This window comes from Hordeum vulgare, chromosome 5H (assembly GCF_904849725.1).
Source record: "Hordeum vulgare subsp. vulgare chromosome 5H, MorexV3_pseudomolecules_assembly, whole genome shotgun sequence".
In the NCBI taxonomy this organism is placed as follows: domain Eukaryota; kingdom Viridiplantae; phylum Streptophyta; class Magnoliopsida; order Poales; family Poaceae; genus Hordeum; species Hordeum vulgare.
The window spans coordinates 412401544-412417681 of NC_058522.1; the positions used below are offsets into that span (position 1 = coordinate 412401544).

Sequence of the window (16138 nt, forward strand, 5' to 3'; positions counted from 1 at the left end):
CACAAACCCACCATATGCTTTCCTCAAAACAGCCACCATACCTACCTACTATGGCATTTTCATAGCCATTCCGAGATATATTGCCATGCAACTCCCATCGTTCCATCTCATGACTTGCGCCATCACTCTCATATTTCCATTGCATGATCGTAAGATAGCTAGAGAGATGTTTCAATGTCATACGCTAAGCTAGATCGTTGCACATCCCGGTACACTGCCGGAGGCATTTGCTATAGAGTCATCATCATTCTAAGCTTTGAGGTGTGAGTAAATAAAAGTGTGATGATCATCATTATTAGAGCATTGTCCCATGTGAGGAAATAAAAAAATAGAAGAGTCCAAAGAGCCCAAATAAAAAAAAGAAGAGGCCAAAGAGCCCAAATAAAAAAGAGAGAGAAAAAGAGAGAAGGGACAATGCTACTATATTTTTCCACACTTGTGCTTCATAATAGCACCATGTTCTTCATGATTGAGAGCCTCTCGTTTCATCACCACCATATGCTAGTGGGAATCTTTATTATATAACTTGGCTTGGATATTCCAATGATGGGCTTCCTCAAAATTGCCCTAGGTCTTCGTGAGCAAGCAAGTTGGATGCACACCCACTAGTTCTCCTTTTGAGCTTTCACATACTTATAGCTCTAGTGCATCCTTTGTATGGCAATCCCTACTCATTCACATTGATATCTATTAATGGGCATCTCCATAACCCTTTGATACGCCGAGTCAATGTGACCATCTCCTCCTTTTTTGTCTCACAACCACCACCACACTCTATTCCACCTATAGTGCTATATCCATGGCTCACGCTCATGTATTGCGTGATAGTTATAAAAAGTTTGAGAAAGTAAGAGTGCGAAAACAATTACTTGGCCAATACCGGGGTTGTGCATGATTTACATTAGTTGTGTGAGGATGATGGATCATAGCCAGACTATATGATTTTGTAGGGATAACTTTCTTTGGCCTTGTTATTTCAAAAGTTCATGATTGCCTTGCTAGTTTGCTTGAAGTATTATTGTTTCCATGTGAATAGCAAACTATTGTTTTGAATCTTACGGATATGAACATTCATGTCACATGAAAGAAGTTACAAAGGACGATATGCTAGGTAGCATTCCACATCAAAAATTCAGTCTTTATCACTTCCCTACTCGAGGACGAGTAGGAGTTAAGCTTGGGGATGCTTGATACGTCTCCAACGTATCTGTAATTTTTTATGGTTTCATGCTATTATCTTGTCAAACTTTGGATGTTTTGTATGCCTTTTATATCTTTTTTGGGACTAACTTATTAACTCAATGTCAAGTGTCAGTTCCTGTTTTTTTTCGTGTTTTTGACCCTTTTCAGAGGAGGATTTTAAATGGAGTCCAAACGGAACGAAACTTCCAAAAAGATTTTTTCTGAAACAGAAGAAGATCGGGGAACCTGAGAATTAGGGCAGGGGGCCACCAGGGATCGAAGAAGAAATTAATAAGAAAAGTGATAGGACTTTGCATACTTCTAGTGAACCTATCATAGAAAAACCTGCTGAGAATCATAAAGATGTTTCTATTTCTAATGTTGAGACACAATTTGGTAGTGAACATGCACCTAGTGATATCGAGGATGATAATGATAACAATGATGTTCACGTAGATGCTCAACCATATAATAATAAAGAACCTGATAATGACGTGGAAACAGAACCTTCTGAAGATCTTGATAACCCACATCCTAAAAATAAACGTTATGAGAAGAAATACTTTGTTGCTAGGAAGCATGGTAAAGAAAGACATCCATGGGTCCAAAAAACCTATGACATTCCCTCGTAAGCCTTCCAAGGTAAGGACGAGGAGGAGTTTGAACACTTTGCTGAAATGATTAGACCTATCTTTTCACGCACTCGCTTGAATGACATTCTAAAGATGCCTCTGTATGCTAAGTATATGAAGGACTTTATTATAACAACAAAAGAAAGATACCTGAAACTGAAATTTCTACCATGATTTATTATTATTATTTTTATGGTGGACTGCCTAAGAAGTTGGGAGATCCGGATATACCCATGATAACCCACAAGTATAGGGGATCGCGACCATCTTCATGGGTAGTATTTCACCTTAATTTATTGATTCGACAGAAGGGGAGTGATACGTCTCCAACGTATCTATAATTTTTGATGGTTTCATGCTATTATCTTGTCAAACTTTGGATGTTTTTGTATGCCTTTTATATCTTTTTTGGGACTAACTTATTAACTCAGTGCCAAGTGCGAGTTCCTTTTTTTTTCGTGTTTTTGACCCTTTTCGGAGGAGGATTTTAAACGGAGTCCAAACGGAACGAAACTTCCAAAAAGATTTTTTCCGAAATAGAAGAAGATTGGGGAACCTGAGAATCAGGGCAGGGGGCCACCAGGGACCCCACAAGCCCCCTAGCCGCGGCCAGGGGGCCCGCGCCTCCCAGGCTTGTGGGCTCCCTGGGCCACCTCTGCCCTAGGTCTTTCGCCTATATATTTCCTAAAATCCCAGAAAAAATAAAGACATCATCGAAGGTACTTTTCCGCCGCCGCAAGCTTCTGTCTCCGCAAGATCCCATCTGGGGCACGTTCTGGTGCCCTGCCGGAGGGGGATTCGTATACGGAGGGCTTCTTCATCAACACCATGACCTCACCGATGATGCGTGAGTAGTTCACCATAGACCGATGGGTCCATAGCTAGTAGCTAGATGGCTTCTTCTCTATCTTGGATCTTCAATACAAAGTTCTCCATGATCTTCATGGAGATCTATCCGATGTAATCTTCTTTTGTGGTGTGTTTGTCGAGATCCGATGAATTGTGGATTTATGATCAGATTATCTATGAATCTTATTTGAGTTTCTTCTGATCTCTCTTATGCATGATTTCATATCCTTGTAATTCTCTTCGAGTTGTGGGTTCTGTTTGGCCAGCTTGATCTATGATTCTTGCAATGGGAGAAGTGCTTGGTTTTGGGTTCATACCGTGCGGTGACCTCACCTAGTGACAGAAGGGGTAGCGAGGCACGCATCATGTTGTTGCCATCAAGGGTAAAAAGATGGGGTTTTCATCATTGGTTTGAGATTATCGCTCTACATCAAGTCATCTTTCTTAAGGCGTTACTCTGTTCGTCATGAACTCAATACACTAGATGCATGCTGGATAGCAGTCAATGTGTGGAGTAATAGTAGTAGATGCAGAAAGTATCGGTCTACTTGTCTCGGACGTGATGCCTATATGTATGATCATTGCCTTAGATACCGTCATGACTTTGTGCGGTTCTATCAATTGCTCGACATTAATTTGTTCATCTACCGTAATATTTTCTATTTTGAGAGAAGCCTCTAGTGAACACTATGGCCCCGGGTCTACTCCACACCATATTTTCAGCCTTACTCTTTTACTTCGTTGCACTTTCCGCTTTCATATCTCACTTTGCAATCAATCTTGAAGGGATTGACAACCCCTTTATAGCGTTGGGTGCAAGTTCTTTTGTGTTTGCGCAGGTACTCTGGACTTGATGATATTCTCCTACTGGATTGATACCTTGGTTCTCAAACTGAGGGAAAGACTTACTGCTCCTGTGCTGCACCACCCTTTCCTCTTCAAGGGAAAAACCAACGCAAGCCCAACCTCCGTCAACGTGTCAATCTCTTGCGCTGTTGTCTGTTACCGTAGCAGGGAGCCAAACAATATCTATAGGCCTTGAGAGTTGAGTTTTAAATTCAACCGGACGTGGGATATCTCTGTGGAGCAAAGATTTAGTAGCACAACAAATAATAATAGTAGCGGTAACAGTGATAACATCAATTTTGGTAACAACAATAATAGTAGCAATTGAGTAGCACGGGTGACAGTAATAGTAGTAGTAGTAACTTAGCAAGATTCAGTATTTGTAAAGCGTAGGAAATGGATTAGTGATGGAAATATATGGATGACATCAATCATGTAACAGTGACACACTAGAGCGACACAGTACTAGCTCCAATTCATCAACATAATGTAGGCATGTATTCCGTATATAGTCATGTGTGCTTGCGATAAGAACTTCCATGATTTGTTTTGTCCTACCTTCCCATGGCAGAGGGGTCCCATTGGAAACTTAGGGATATTAAGTCCCCCTTTTAATCAAGAAGCGAAACAAAGTATTAACACATAGTGAATACATGAACTCCTCAAGCTACGACAATCACCGGAAAGAATCCTAGTTATTGTCACCTTGGGTTATGCGGATCAAGACACGTAATATGTGCATACAAATTGCAAAATAGGATCCAAATACTTTTCATATTTAGAAATAACATACTAATTTTAGATCTGAAATCATGGCACTCGGGCCCTACTGACAAGCATTAAGCATAGCAAAGTCATAGCAACATCAATCTCACAACATAGTGTATACTAGGGATCAAGCCCTATCAAACTTAACTCAACTACATGATCAATCTCATCCAAACCTCATCACCATCTAGGGAGCCTACTAAGAAATTACTCACACCCGGTGGTGAGCATCATGGAATTGTTGATGGAGAACTGTTGATGATGATGACGATGACGAATCCCCCTCTCTGGAGCCCCAGACGGACTCGAGATTAGCCCTCCCGAGGAAGAACATGAGGTGGCGGCGGCTCCATCTTGTAAAGGGCAATGAAATCTGCTCTCTATTTTTTATCCAAGAATAGGAGTTTATAGGACTAGAATTAGGTTCGGAGAAGCCACGTGGTCCCCACAAGCCATCAGGGTGCGGCGAGGGGGGTGCCCGCATCCTGTTGGCTTGTGGCCCACACGAAGCCCCCTCTGGTGGTTCTTCGTTCCATAATTCATTAAATATTCCAAAAATAATTCACAAAAAGTTTTGTCCAATTCCGAGAACTTTTATTTCTGCACAAAAATAACGCAAAGGTAGTTCTGCTGAAAACAACATGAGACCAGGTTAGTTCCATTCAAATTGTGCAATTAGAGTCCAAAAGGAGAGCAAAATTGTTTAGAGAAGTAGATACATTGGAGATGTATTAACTCCTCGAAGGTTAACTCATTACTTGTCCTCAAGCAATTCAGTTGATAAAATGAAAGTGATAAAGAAAACTTTTACAAATCTTTTGTTCTCGTTGTTGTATATATGCTTAGCTAGTGTTTAGGTTTTTGGCATAAATCATAAGTAATCATATCAACGATAACAATTAAGCATCATATTCAGTCATAGAAATACATAATCAACTAGCAAGCAATAATAAGATATCTCACATGCCAACAATTTGTCAAAACAATCATGATATAATATGGTGACATGGTATCTCGCTAGCCCTTTCTGAGACCGCAAAACATAAATGTAGAGCACCTCTGAGGTTCAAGCAGCGACTAAACATTATAATTCAGGGTAGAAAAGATCGAGTTTAGGATCTCATCCAACATAAAATAGAGTCAAAGCATAAGAATGACAATAGTGCTCTCCGGCCTGGTGCTTTTAGTAAGAGGATGATAATAGATAGGTCCTTAGCAGAGGGAAGCATTGATTTGAAGAGGTGTGAGGGCTCAAGTTTTAAAACAAGATTGAAAATATAGTTTTTGAGTGGTTTTCTTTACTCTCAATGTTAGGACAAAGGTTTTCAATACCTTCCATGCTAAACTCTTTATTGGTGCTTCCAAACAGAATTATGAAGTTTACTCCTATCCACCATCCATTCACAAGCCATGGCTAACCGAATTCACGGGCGCCCTCCAACATATCAAATTTCCCAAGGAGTTTTGTTTAATTCGTTTTTGATTATGCATGAGTGGGCATCCTTTTTACCAACCTCTCACGACAAATAAACGCCTGTCTTGAGCATAACTTACTTAGCACGAAAGATACCGACCGCCCATCGGTCCATGAGCGTACGAGTGCACAAAAGAGATGTTTGTTTGCATATTTAGAGGTGGCACATGCAAATTTACTTGGAATGGTAGGGTAATACCGCATATAGGTAGGTATGGTGGACTCATGTGGCATACTGGATTTAAGGATTTTGGATGCATAAGCAGCATTCCCGCTTAGTACACGTGAAGGCTAGCAATAGATTGGGAAGCGACCAACTAGAGAGTAACAACGGTCATTAACATGGATTGCGAATAATTAATATTGGATATTAGCATAAGTAGGATATGGACACTCTAAACATCATGAATGCTGCATTGGTTTTGAATCAACTACATGTTTGCACATGGGCCAAGTCAAGTTGCTTGAATCACTCAGAGGGAAATACCTTATTACCATACCACATCATATCCATTTTAGTGCATGTTGACACATAAGATAAATCATTATCAATTCCTAGATATTTAAGCATAGAATGAGAAACTAAAATCTCTAATTGTCATCATAAACATGTTCCTTCATGATACAACGAATCAAGATCGAATGAGCCAAACATATTTACATTAACGGAAAACAAGAGGAGTTCATACCCGTTTCCATTGCCACGATCACTTCATCAAATATCTCCGTTATTTACTCTCACTTGCACGACCGAATGATGTGATAATAATAATAGTTTAGGCGTGTCGTGGACTAAGCTAGAATCTGTAAGGTATTTGTGCAAAGGAGAAGACATGGTAATATTGGCTCTTTGTTAGATCAAAAATAAAACATATGAGAGCCACTCAACATTTTCATCGTGGTCTTCTCCTTTGAACGACTCAAAGAAAATAAAAGAAATTCAGAGAAACACACTACAATATTTTTTCTCAAGGAAAGAAAACAAGCAAAGGAAAAACAAAAACAAGAAAAACAAGAAAGCTCCCAACAAGTAAAGGACATCTTTTTTGGTTTTCTTGTAATACTATAACTAATTAGAAGGGAAAGAAAACCGAAAAGAAGCGAGATTTTTTTGGGGTTTTCATAAGTTTCTGAAGCACACAAGGACAAACCGGAAAAGATAAAACTAACATGGATTTACAATGAAAGAGGATAAACACCAGCTATTTATAAAAATTGTATGAACATGAATGTAATGTGGGTGGGAAATACGCATTCCCCCAAGCTTTGGCATTTGCGTATCTTGGTGATCACCACTAATTATAGCCGCAGGTCCAGGAAAATAGTGCTCCTGAGGCACCTGAGCATCCCACGCGTGTGTTTCGACCTCCGCATCAGCCAACTCATTCTGATAAGCAATTATGTGTGCTGGCATGATGGTGTACCCATGGCTAGCATGATGATCAAACAAATAAGGTGGAGGCAGGGTAATAATATCACAAATTTTCATGCTGAATAGTAAAATGTAATGAAGGTGCTGAGGCAGCTGACGTTCCTCAATGAACTCGTGCTCTATGATAGGCTGATGATCAGGATAAACCTTGGGTTGTAAGTAGTCAGTGGGGCGTATGGCGACATTAAGATGCCTTGCTAAGCGTGTGGCATACATACCACAATGAATTTTTCCTCTAGTTTGGTTAAGATGCAAGAAACGTGAAACAATAGCTCCTAAGTTGAAAGTATTATCACCATGAAGTGCACGACACAATATAGCAAGGGTGGGGCACATAGGTCACCACCCTGCTCCGTAGTGTTACGCATTTTCTTATAAACAAGGAGAAATAGTGCACAGACAAAAAATGCAAACTAGTGGCCCTAGCATTTGATACGCCCCTAGTTTCTCCCATGGTTAAGGTGAGGATGAAATCTTTGAATTCCTCAGGCTTAGGCTCATGCATTCCCCCGTAATAGGGAAGCAAAAAAATTTCACAAAATTTAGCAAGAGGTAACTCATAATGTTAGTCTTACAAATCAAAATGAACCATGGGAGCATCAGGCATACTATTGAAGTAGAAATTTTCCATAAAAGAATTAGTAAGGAAATAGTATTGGTCACACTCATCTGAGAGAAAGTTGGTTAACCCGAAATTTACAATGAATTGCATGAACTCTTGATGAAAATCCGCCTCACTTATGAAAGGTGTTTGTGGCCATTCACATGGCCTAACCTCCGTGTTGTGAGCAATATTGACATCTTTGTCCGGGATCCTTGCAACGACTCCTTCTTGCAACGAATCCTTTCGAGCTCCGGCTTGAAGTACCTTTCCTGAAGAAATTTATTTTTCCTCGCACAAATATCTGAAATTTTTGGACAACAAAAGTATGTTAGTAAAATTTGCAAGGTTGATAGCAACTACTCATATGGATGCCTAGAGGGCATATCAAGCATTATCACTACTTGGAGCTCAAAGAATTAAAGATGAAAGATCACTTTCAGTAGCACCAAGTGCAGCAAAATATAAGCCACTAAAGAAAAAAAAATAATTGGATGAATGCGAGAGTCACATACCAAGGAGCAATTCCTCAAAACAGTTTTGGAAACAGAGTTCCAAGCAAAGAGATTGAAAATTTCAGTTTGTCGAGGAAGAACTCAAGAGAGAGAGCTAGAGATTTTTTTCTGGAGGTAGGTGATGGAGTGAGCTGGATGGATAAGGCAGAGGCTTGTGGGCCCCACAAGCCATCATGCGCGACTAGGGGGGTGGCTGCAACCTATTGGCTTGTGGCCCATAGGAGGACCTCCCTGCTGCAATTTTTATGCCCAAAATTCTTAAATATTCTAGAAAAAATAATGTTAAACTTCGGTGGCATTCTGAGACTTCTTATTTTTGGGTCATTTTTCTAATGCACAAAAAACTATGAAAATAGGATAATCATGGCTTTTTATTTTTATTTAACTAAGGAAATAGAGAATAAGCTTGTGGTACACAGAATTGTGGATACTCAATTCATCAAGCACATGTCTTTCAGAAAGGATCCATTAATAAGGTTGATCAAGTCTTATTAACAACTTTTCTGATTAACATGGAACCAAAGTTTCATATATCACTAGGTTACCTCAATGGGTATTTGCATCTCCCGAGCAATAGGATTGTAATATCTTTTCTTGGCAGTAGGTATAGGGATTTTAAATTTCCAATCATAACTATGACACTAGTCTCAATGACATTAATATTATTAACCATGGCTTGCTTCTTCAGAAAATGCACGACATGTTGCTTGCCATTGACATGAAAAGTATCTTTGCTTTTGTTGCAATCAATAACAACCCCTGTAATATTTAGAATGGGTCTACTAAGGATGATCGACATATTGTTGTCCTCAAGTATGTCAAGAATAACAATGTCTGTTAAGATAGTAACATCTGCAACCACAATAGGACATCCTCGCAAATTCGAATAGGTAAAGCAGTGTATTTATCAGCCATATGCAAAGATATCTTAGTGGGAGTAAGCTTACTCAAATCCAATCTTTTATATAGAGAGAAAGGCATAACATAGTTTCTTTTAATAAAGCAAGGTATAGTGGGTATGCCATGATCTCCTAACTTCTTAGGCACTCCACCATCAAAAGAATAATTAGCAAGCATAGTAGCAATTTCAGTTTCAGGTATTTTTCTTTTATTGGTAATAATATCCTTCATATACTTAGCATATAGATGCATTTTCTATATATCAGTCAAGCGAGTATGCAAAAAGACAGGTCTAATCATTTTAGCAAAGCACTGAAATTCTTAGCAACTTGGTCTAGTTGGGTGTAAACCATAGACGCATGTTTATGTAGAACTTTCACATCATTAGCAATTCTAAACATCAAGTCACTTAAGTGGTCCATCGTCATGGCACTATGTCTTAACTCATCCTTGACATAATTATTGAAGTGCTTTTTCTTAACAATGTAATTATAAACTTCATCCATGCATTGACTAGGAGTCTTAGTGTAAGGTATATCACTTTCATTAAAGGAACTGAGAGAATTTACTTGTACTACCTGTGTCGGTATATCAAGTCCATGAATTTCTTTGATAAGTGGTAGGTTCTTGACATCTTCAATTTTATTAAATTTCTCTTTCGTAGACGTTTTTTTGCTTCTTGCATATCTTCAGGACTAAGGAATAGAATACCATCCTTGTGGTACCTGCCTCACGTACTTCGATGATATAGTGCCCTTCTCAAGCATCGACGCCGACGACAGCAGGGGGGCATGCCGAGCCACTAGCAGCTGCTGCTGGGGGCCGACGACGACGACAACAACAACGGAGAGGAGAACCCCTTAGTTCGTGGTCGCACCCTCCTAACGCATGGAGGCGGAGGACCATGCTGGTAACGAGGTGGTGGTGGTGGACGACCCCCGCAAGTGTGTGACTGAGGTGGCTGCCTAACACCTCCTGTAGGGTGCTCGCGCACAAGAAGAAGAGGGTCGTGACGTCCGCTTGGCCCTCACCCGTAGCACGTGCTGGGGGAACCGGTGTGCCCCTGCCAGGCCGTGTGGGGCTTGAAGAAGTCGCCCGCCGACCAGAGGCAGAGTGCAAATTTACGCAATATGTGTGCAAGTTTGTGTCATTATTTTCTTAACTTTTTCTATTTTTAGGATAATATAAATGTCCTTAATAAATTCTATTTTGGGATACCATATGTTATATATTAGCTTACGTTGTTACTACGAAGAAATGAAGTTATTGACATGAAAAAACCCAAGCAACATGCCAATTCTGGATCCCATATTTGAGGTGTAGATATAGACATAGACTTGTGATTCAAACCATCCCACATCAGTGTATGGACATGTGAATTGCCGCTAAATGATAAGAACAACTCTTGCAAATTCTCACACGATATTGTCGATTAGTGTAAGTGTGTATATTTAATGTTTCACATGTTTGTCCACACTAAAGTTCATGTGATGTGCCATTCAATTTCAGGGATTTATGATGGTGTTGAAACTCAACAAGAGCATATAACCAATCTTGAACTACTCATGTGGAGGACTCGTAACATGTACATAAGTTTGTATGTTGATTTTTCTCTCAATGTGAGAGATTAACCATACCGTTTTGAGTTGTTACAATTAGATTTCTTTGTCAACTCAAGAATGGTTATGCGCTAACTCTTTCGCCTACAATCATGTGTTGTTAGTGATAAACTTGAATATGACAATCATGACAAAGATGCCATACTTTCCATATTAGTTGCATCTTAAAAAATGTATTTTAAGGAAAATATGTTAATGTAAGTACTAAGCAATGACGTGTGTCAAACAAATGCAAGTCTCCATAATGTTAGATGTTGCACTTCATAGACTACAAATTTTTGAACAAGTATTGTTGTTGATTTAGAAGATAAATTGGCTGATAATTTAACTCACTCGTGCCTCGTCGTTAATATGAGTCACAATATATTTTCTCAATCCGATCACTGGATTGAACGGTTTTACCGAAACCCAGTATGAAACATGGGAGTCGGTTGGGTCTCTGAATTTAATGAGGATATCTCTGTCGGTTATTTTTTCTTAGAAAACTATGCATGTTTAACCTTCCCAATGCCTCTTTATCACGCCAGTTTTGCTTAAAACCGTTTGAGGCTTGAAGCCTAAAATTGCCCATTTTTTAATTGGAAACGCTTGTCTTGACCCGACTATAATGGGCATGCATAGATCACCTTCACGTTTGTTCGATCTGATTTTGATCCTACATCGGACAGTGCAACGCAAATTGACCAGCCGGTTTGCAACATATGTCTTGTTGCAAACATATGTTGTGCAACACAATGTTTGTTGCATTCTGACCACACGTCCCATCGCCTTAAGCATGTGCCATGTGCTCTCATGGCCCACACACCACTGCATCGACCAACCCAACTCATGTTTCGTTTCCCCTCCCTTATCCTATAGAAATTTCTCAGCCACTCGCCTCTCTCTCTTCTCTCATGTATCTCCACCTCCGTGTTCATGTCGCCACCTTCCAATCTAACAGTCCTTACTGCAGATGGGGGCAACCAAGTTGGAGATGCATCATAGGGCACCGCTGTTGAAAGGGAAGGCAGGATGACTACACAGGCTGCAAGGCTGCTCACCGACGCTCTCTAGTTCTTATTCGTGCCATGACCCAACGCCATCGATTTTTGCAATCTCCCACGATGCACAGAATCCTCACAGATGTTGCAACCAATTTTGGTGTTGCAGGGCGACGTCAAGGACGATGCGCCGCAGCGGGGAAAGATGCAATAAGGCTTTTGTTGCAGAAGGCCAAGTGCAACAAGGCGATTGCATAGATGAGGAAAAAATGGTTTGAAAGATGACACTAAGGCTCATGTTGCAGAGATCAGAGGGAAAGAGGGTTTAAAAAAGATTGCAAGAAGGCTTCTGTTATAGAAGGCCAAACACAACAAGGCTATTGTTCTAGAGATCAAACGACTATTCAAGGCTCCATCGGAAGGCTATGGAGACGGCGGATCTTTTAGGTTATCACCATGACGCGTAGTGCTGCCCTTTAAGGGACTTGCTACATCGACGGACAATTTGCATGTGTTTCATGGCAGCTGGTCCGTTGAGTGTGTAAGCCGGTAGTTCGTGTGTTTAGCATTTTTTGCCCTTTTATAATACTGGAATCTTTGGGATAGAAGTCAGCTTACTTTAAGGCAATAACTATTCAAATTTTTTAGTTGGGATAATCCTTCATATTCTACATCTTGCGATGAATCAACGGGCTTTTGAAATGCCTTATGCAAACTGAGCAAGCTAAGGTGGTTAGATTCCTTATAGTGGAACCAACCCACGAGAGTTCAAGTTCTTGACTTGGCGTTGATGGTCATATTTTATTGGATTTATTTTAGGTCTTCTCGTGATGTGCGTTCAGTGAAAGGAAACATTTCGGTCGATTATGAAGGTGTCGTTGTCGACTTCGTTAATCTCAAGACGATGTGCCGGCTTGGTCTTTTGAAACTGCTCATAGGGACAGTATATACGTGCATGCATTCATAGAAGGGAAAATATAAGGAGAAGCGCCGCACCACAGCTCTCCCATGCAGCGGCTCGCGCAACCTCATGCGCATGCAACAATCTTCTACCTCATGCTTACATTATCGTATTAATTTCTTTTTGAATTTTAAAGATGATTTATCTCACAGATTAATAATTTGATTGGAGATTCGCCTTCACCGTTAGGTTCGACTCGACGTGACCTTCAAAATAACATCCCATGTTGACATGTTTTGTTGATATCTTTCGTTGTTCCTAGTTGCCACATTTATCTCATCACAGTTGTCATTTAACGGGTGTATAGTTGTCATAAAAACTATACGTAGTTATCGGGACAATAAATTTATACTTTTTAAGCATTACAATGTTATGTGAAGCTAAAACATGAGTATTAAATCATTAACAATAAGCAAGTAAATGCATGAACCAACACAAATATAATGAATCAAGTTTTTCAGTGGGATATATCGACATTCATAAACCTGATAACCTAATTAATTTAATGTGAGAACTATGTGACAAAGTACGTGATAATAGTTTGGCAAGTACCGACGAAAATAAAAGTTATCGAAACATGTCGACATGAGATCTAGTTTTGAAGATCTCGTCGCGGAAAAGTCAATGTTAAAACGGATCATTAATTGAGACAACGGTTTGAAAGATAAATCTTTTTTAAATGCAAAATTTAAAAATATATTTAATGATGTCATACTTGCGTAATGTTGCATGCATGCAAGGAATGAATGGAAGGGAGCAGGAGGACGAGCAGGGGCTGCCCCCCAACGATCGACAAAACCTGAAGTACCTAGTGTATATTTGACTGATACGCGATAGTATGTAAGTATTTGCCCCTCCCCATCAGCGGTCATATTCAAATCCTGGCTCCGTCACTGGGAGGGAGCCATAGAAAGACTAATATGCGGCGTCACTTCCTAACGAAGTCCTTCATAAAAATGAGTGTATATGCATATGTAGAAGCATTGCGGCTGTATTGTGTTAAAAAAATGTCTTATATGCTTCTTCACCATGAAAAAAAAAAACATTTGGAGACCACATAGGTTCACGAGATACCCATCTGTTTCCGGCAACAAATCCCATCGCGACACTAGCATGTGGCTGTGAGCACCCTCCTTTCATCTTTTTCTACTACTTCACATGCATTGCTACAGTGGACCACATCTTAGTTGTCATTTATCAACTTTCCTCCTGATCACAAGCGATCACGGACATCCCCAATCAAGCCGCTTTAGTTCGCCGGCACTCTCATCTAGTGTTTGCTGTATACGAAACGCGACGTACGTATCACCAGTGTACCACTACCACTACCACTACTTACATCCATTTCTCTCATTTCCCGGCCGGCCTCCCACAGACATGGCAGACGACGCGGGGGCTGGCGGCGAGGCCAAGTACCCGCTCAACCCAGAGTGCTACCGCCTGCTCTGCAAGATCGGGAGCGGCGTCAGCGCCGTCGTGTACAAGGCCGCGTGCCTGCCGCTCGGCTCGGTGCCGGTGGCCATCAAGGCCATCGACCTCGAGCGTTCCCGCGCCAACCTGGAGGACGTGTGGCGGGAGGCCAAGGCCATGGCGCTCCTGTCGCACGCCAACGTCCTGCGCGCGCACTGCTCCTTCACGGTTGGGAGCCACCTGTGGGTCGTCATGCCGTTCATGGCCGCCGGCTCGCTGCACTCCATCCTGGCCCACGGGTTCCCCGACGGCCTCCCGGAGCCGTGCGTCGCCGTGGTGCTCAAGGAGACGCTCCGTGCGCTGTGCTACCTTCACGAGCAGGGCCGCATCCACCGCGACATCAAGGCCGGAAACGTCCTCGTGGACTCCGACGGCTCCGTCAAGCTCGCCGACTTCGGCGTGTCCGCGTCCATATACGAGACCCCGCCGCCGGCGTCGTCCTTCTCCGGGCCCTTGACCCACGTCCCTCAGGTTGTGCTCAGCTCTTCGTCCTACTTCAGCGAGATGGCAGGGACGCCGTACTGGATGGCGCCGGAGGTCATCCACTCGCACGTCGGCTACGGCATCAAGGCCGACATCTGGTCGTTCGGCATAACGGCCCTCGAGCTCGCGCACGGCCGGCCGCCCCTCTCCCACCTGCCACCGTCCAAGTCGATGCTGATGAGGATCACGAGCCGCGTCCGGATGGAGGACGCGGAAATCTCCAAGAACAAAAAGCTCTCCAAAGCGTTCAAGGACATGGTGTCCTCCTGTCTGTGCCAAGAGCCGGCCAAGCGGCCATCGGCGGAAAAGCTTCTCCGGCACCCGTTCTTCAAAGGCTGCCGCTCCAAGGACTACCTCGTCCGCAGCGTCCTCGGTACCGTGCCGAGCATCGAGGAGCGTTGCAAGGACGTCACGAGCCTCTGCGGCTGCGCCGCAGGGGGCGCGCGCTGCGTGTCGCCGTGCCACGGCGGCCAGGCGAGCGTCGTCAAGAACCGCCGGATGAGCGGCTGGAACTTCGGCGCGGACTGCCCGAGGAAGGAAGACACGGACAGCTTTGAGGAGCTCGATCGGACCCAGACGGCAGCACGGCTGTTCCTTCCACTCGACGACGAAGACATCGTGCCCGAGCGGGCCTGCGACGGCGCCGGAGAAGATGGAGATAAGGGGATAATGGAGCAACAAGGTGATCGAGAAGAAAACGAGGAGTTCGGCGTGAAAGGGGTGGTGGTGCCACATTTGGTGACTATCTTGGAAAGCCTCGAGGTGCAGAAAAGGATGCTGGCCCAAGAACTGGAAGGTGGCTGCTGCTATCACCACGACGGCAACTGCTGCCGCGAGACGACGGCCAGGGAGGAGATGCTACTCGCGTACGTGCGCCAGCTCGAACAGAGGGTGGAGGTGCTGACCTTGGAGGTAGAGGAGGAAATCACCAGGAATGCCCACCTGGAGGAGCTTCTTCGTGAGAGGGCTAGTTAATAAGCTTGGAGACATTTTGCGGTAGCCGCACAACATGTATGCGTCCATTTCGTTTGCGGATGCGTGCTCGTGTATTTGAATCGTGGCGTCCACGTAGCACCCAAGAAGTACCAATATGTAGGTATATATTGAACAACTTGTACCAATATGTACATTATGGATGACAAGGAGATGCAAATTATGGACAACTTGACGCCGAGGGATGGTTGTGCAACGGGGACAATCACATCCAATGTAGCTGCTGGGATTATGAAAAAGTGATGGCGACAAGACTTGAATGACTTAGATTTTTTTTTAAAAAAGAGGAATATATTAATATCAAGTAGATTTTAGTTACACATACCTCTGCATCAACAAGATGCATAAAAACATTTAGGATGCATACAACCAAAAAAGAAAACAAAAAGAGGAATGAAAATCCTGCCATGGGGATCAATCACCTATAGTAGCA

General features: G+C 42.4%; 1 protein-coding gene across 1 annotated transcript; it reads left to right on the forward strand.

Annotated features, from left to right (window-relative positions):
- The first annotated feature begins 13651 nt into the window (after positions 1-13651).
- Positions 13652-15886, forward strand: LOC123396291 (serine/threonine-protein kinase BLUS1). Its single transcript, XM_045091267.1, has one exon. The coding sequence runs from the start codon at positions 13918-13920 to the stop codon at positions 15685-15687; it is 1770 nt and encodes a 589-aa protein (XP_044947202.1). The 5' UTR covers positions 13652-13917; the 3' UTR covers positions 15688-15886.
- The last annotated feature ends 252 nt before the right edge of the window (positions 15887-16138 follow it).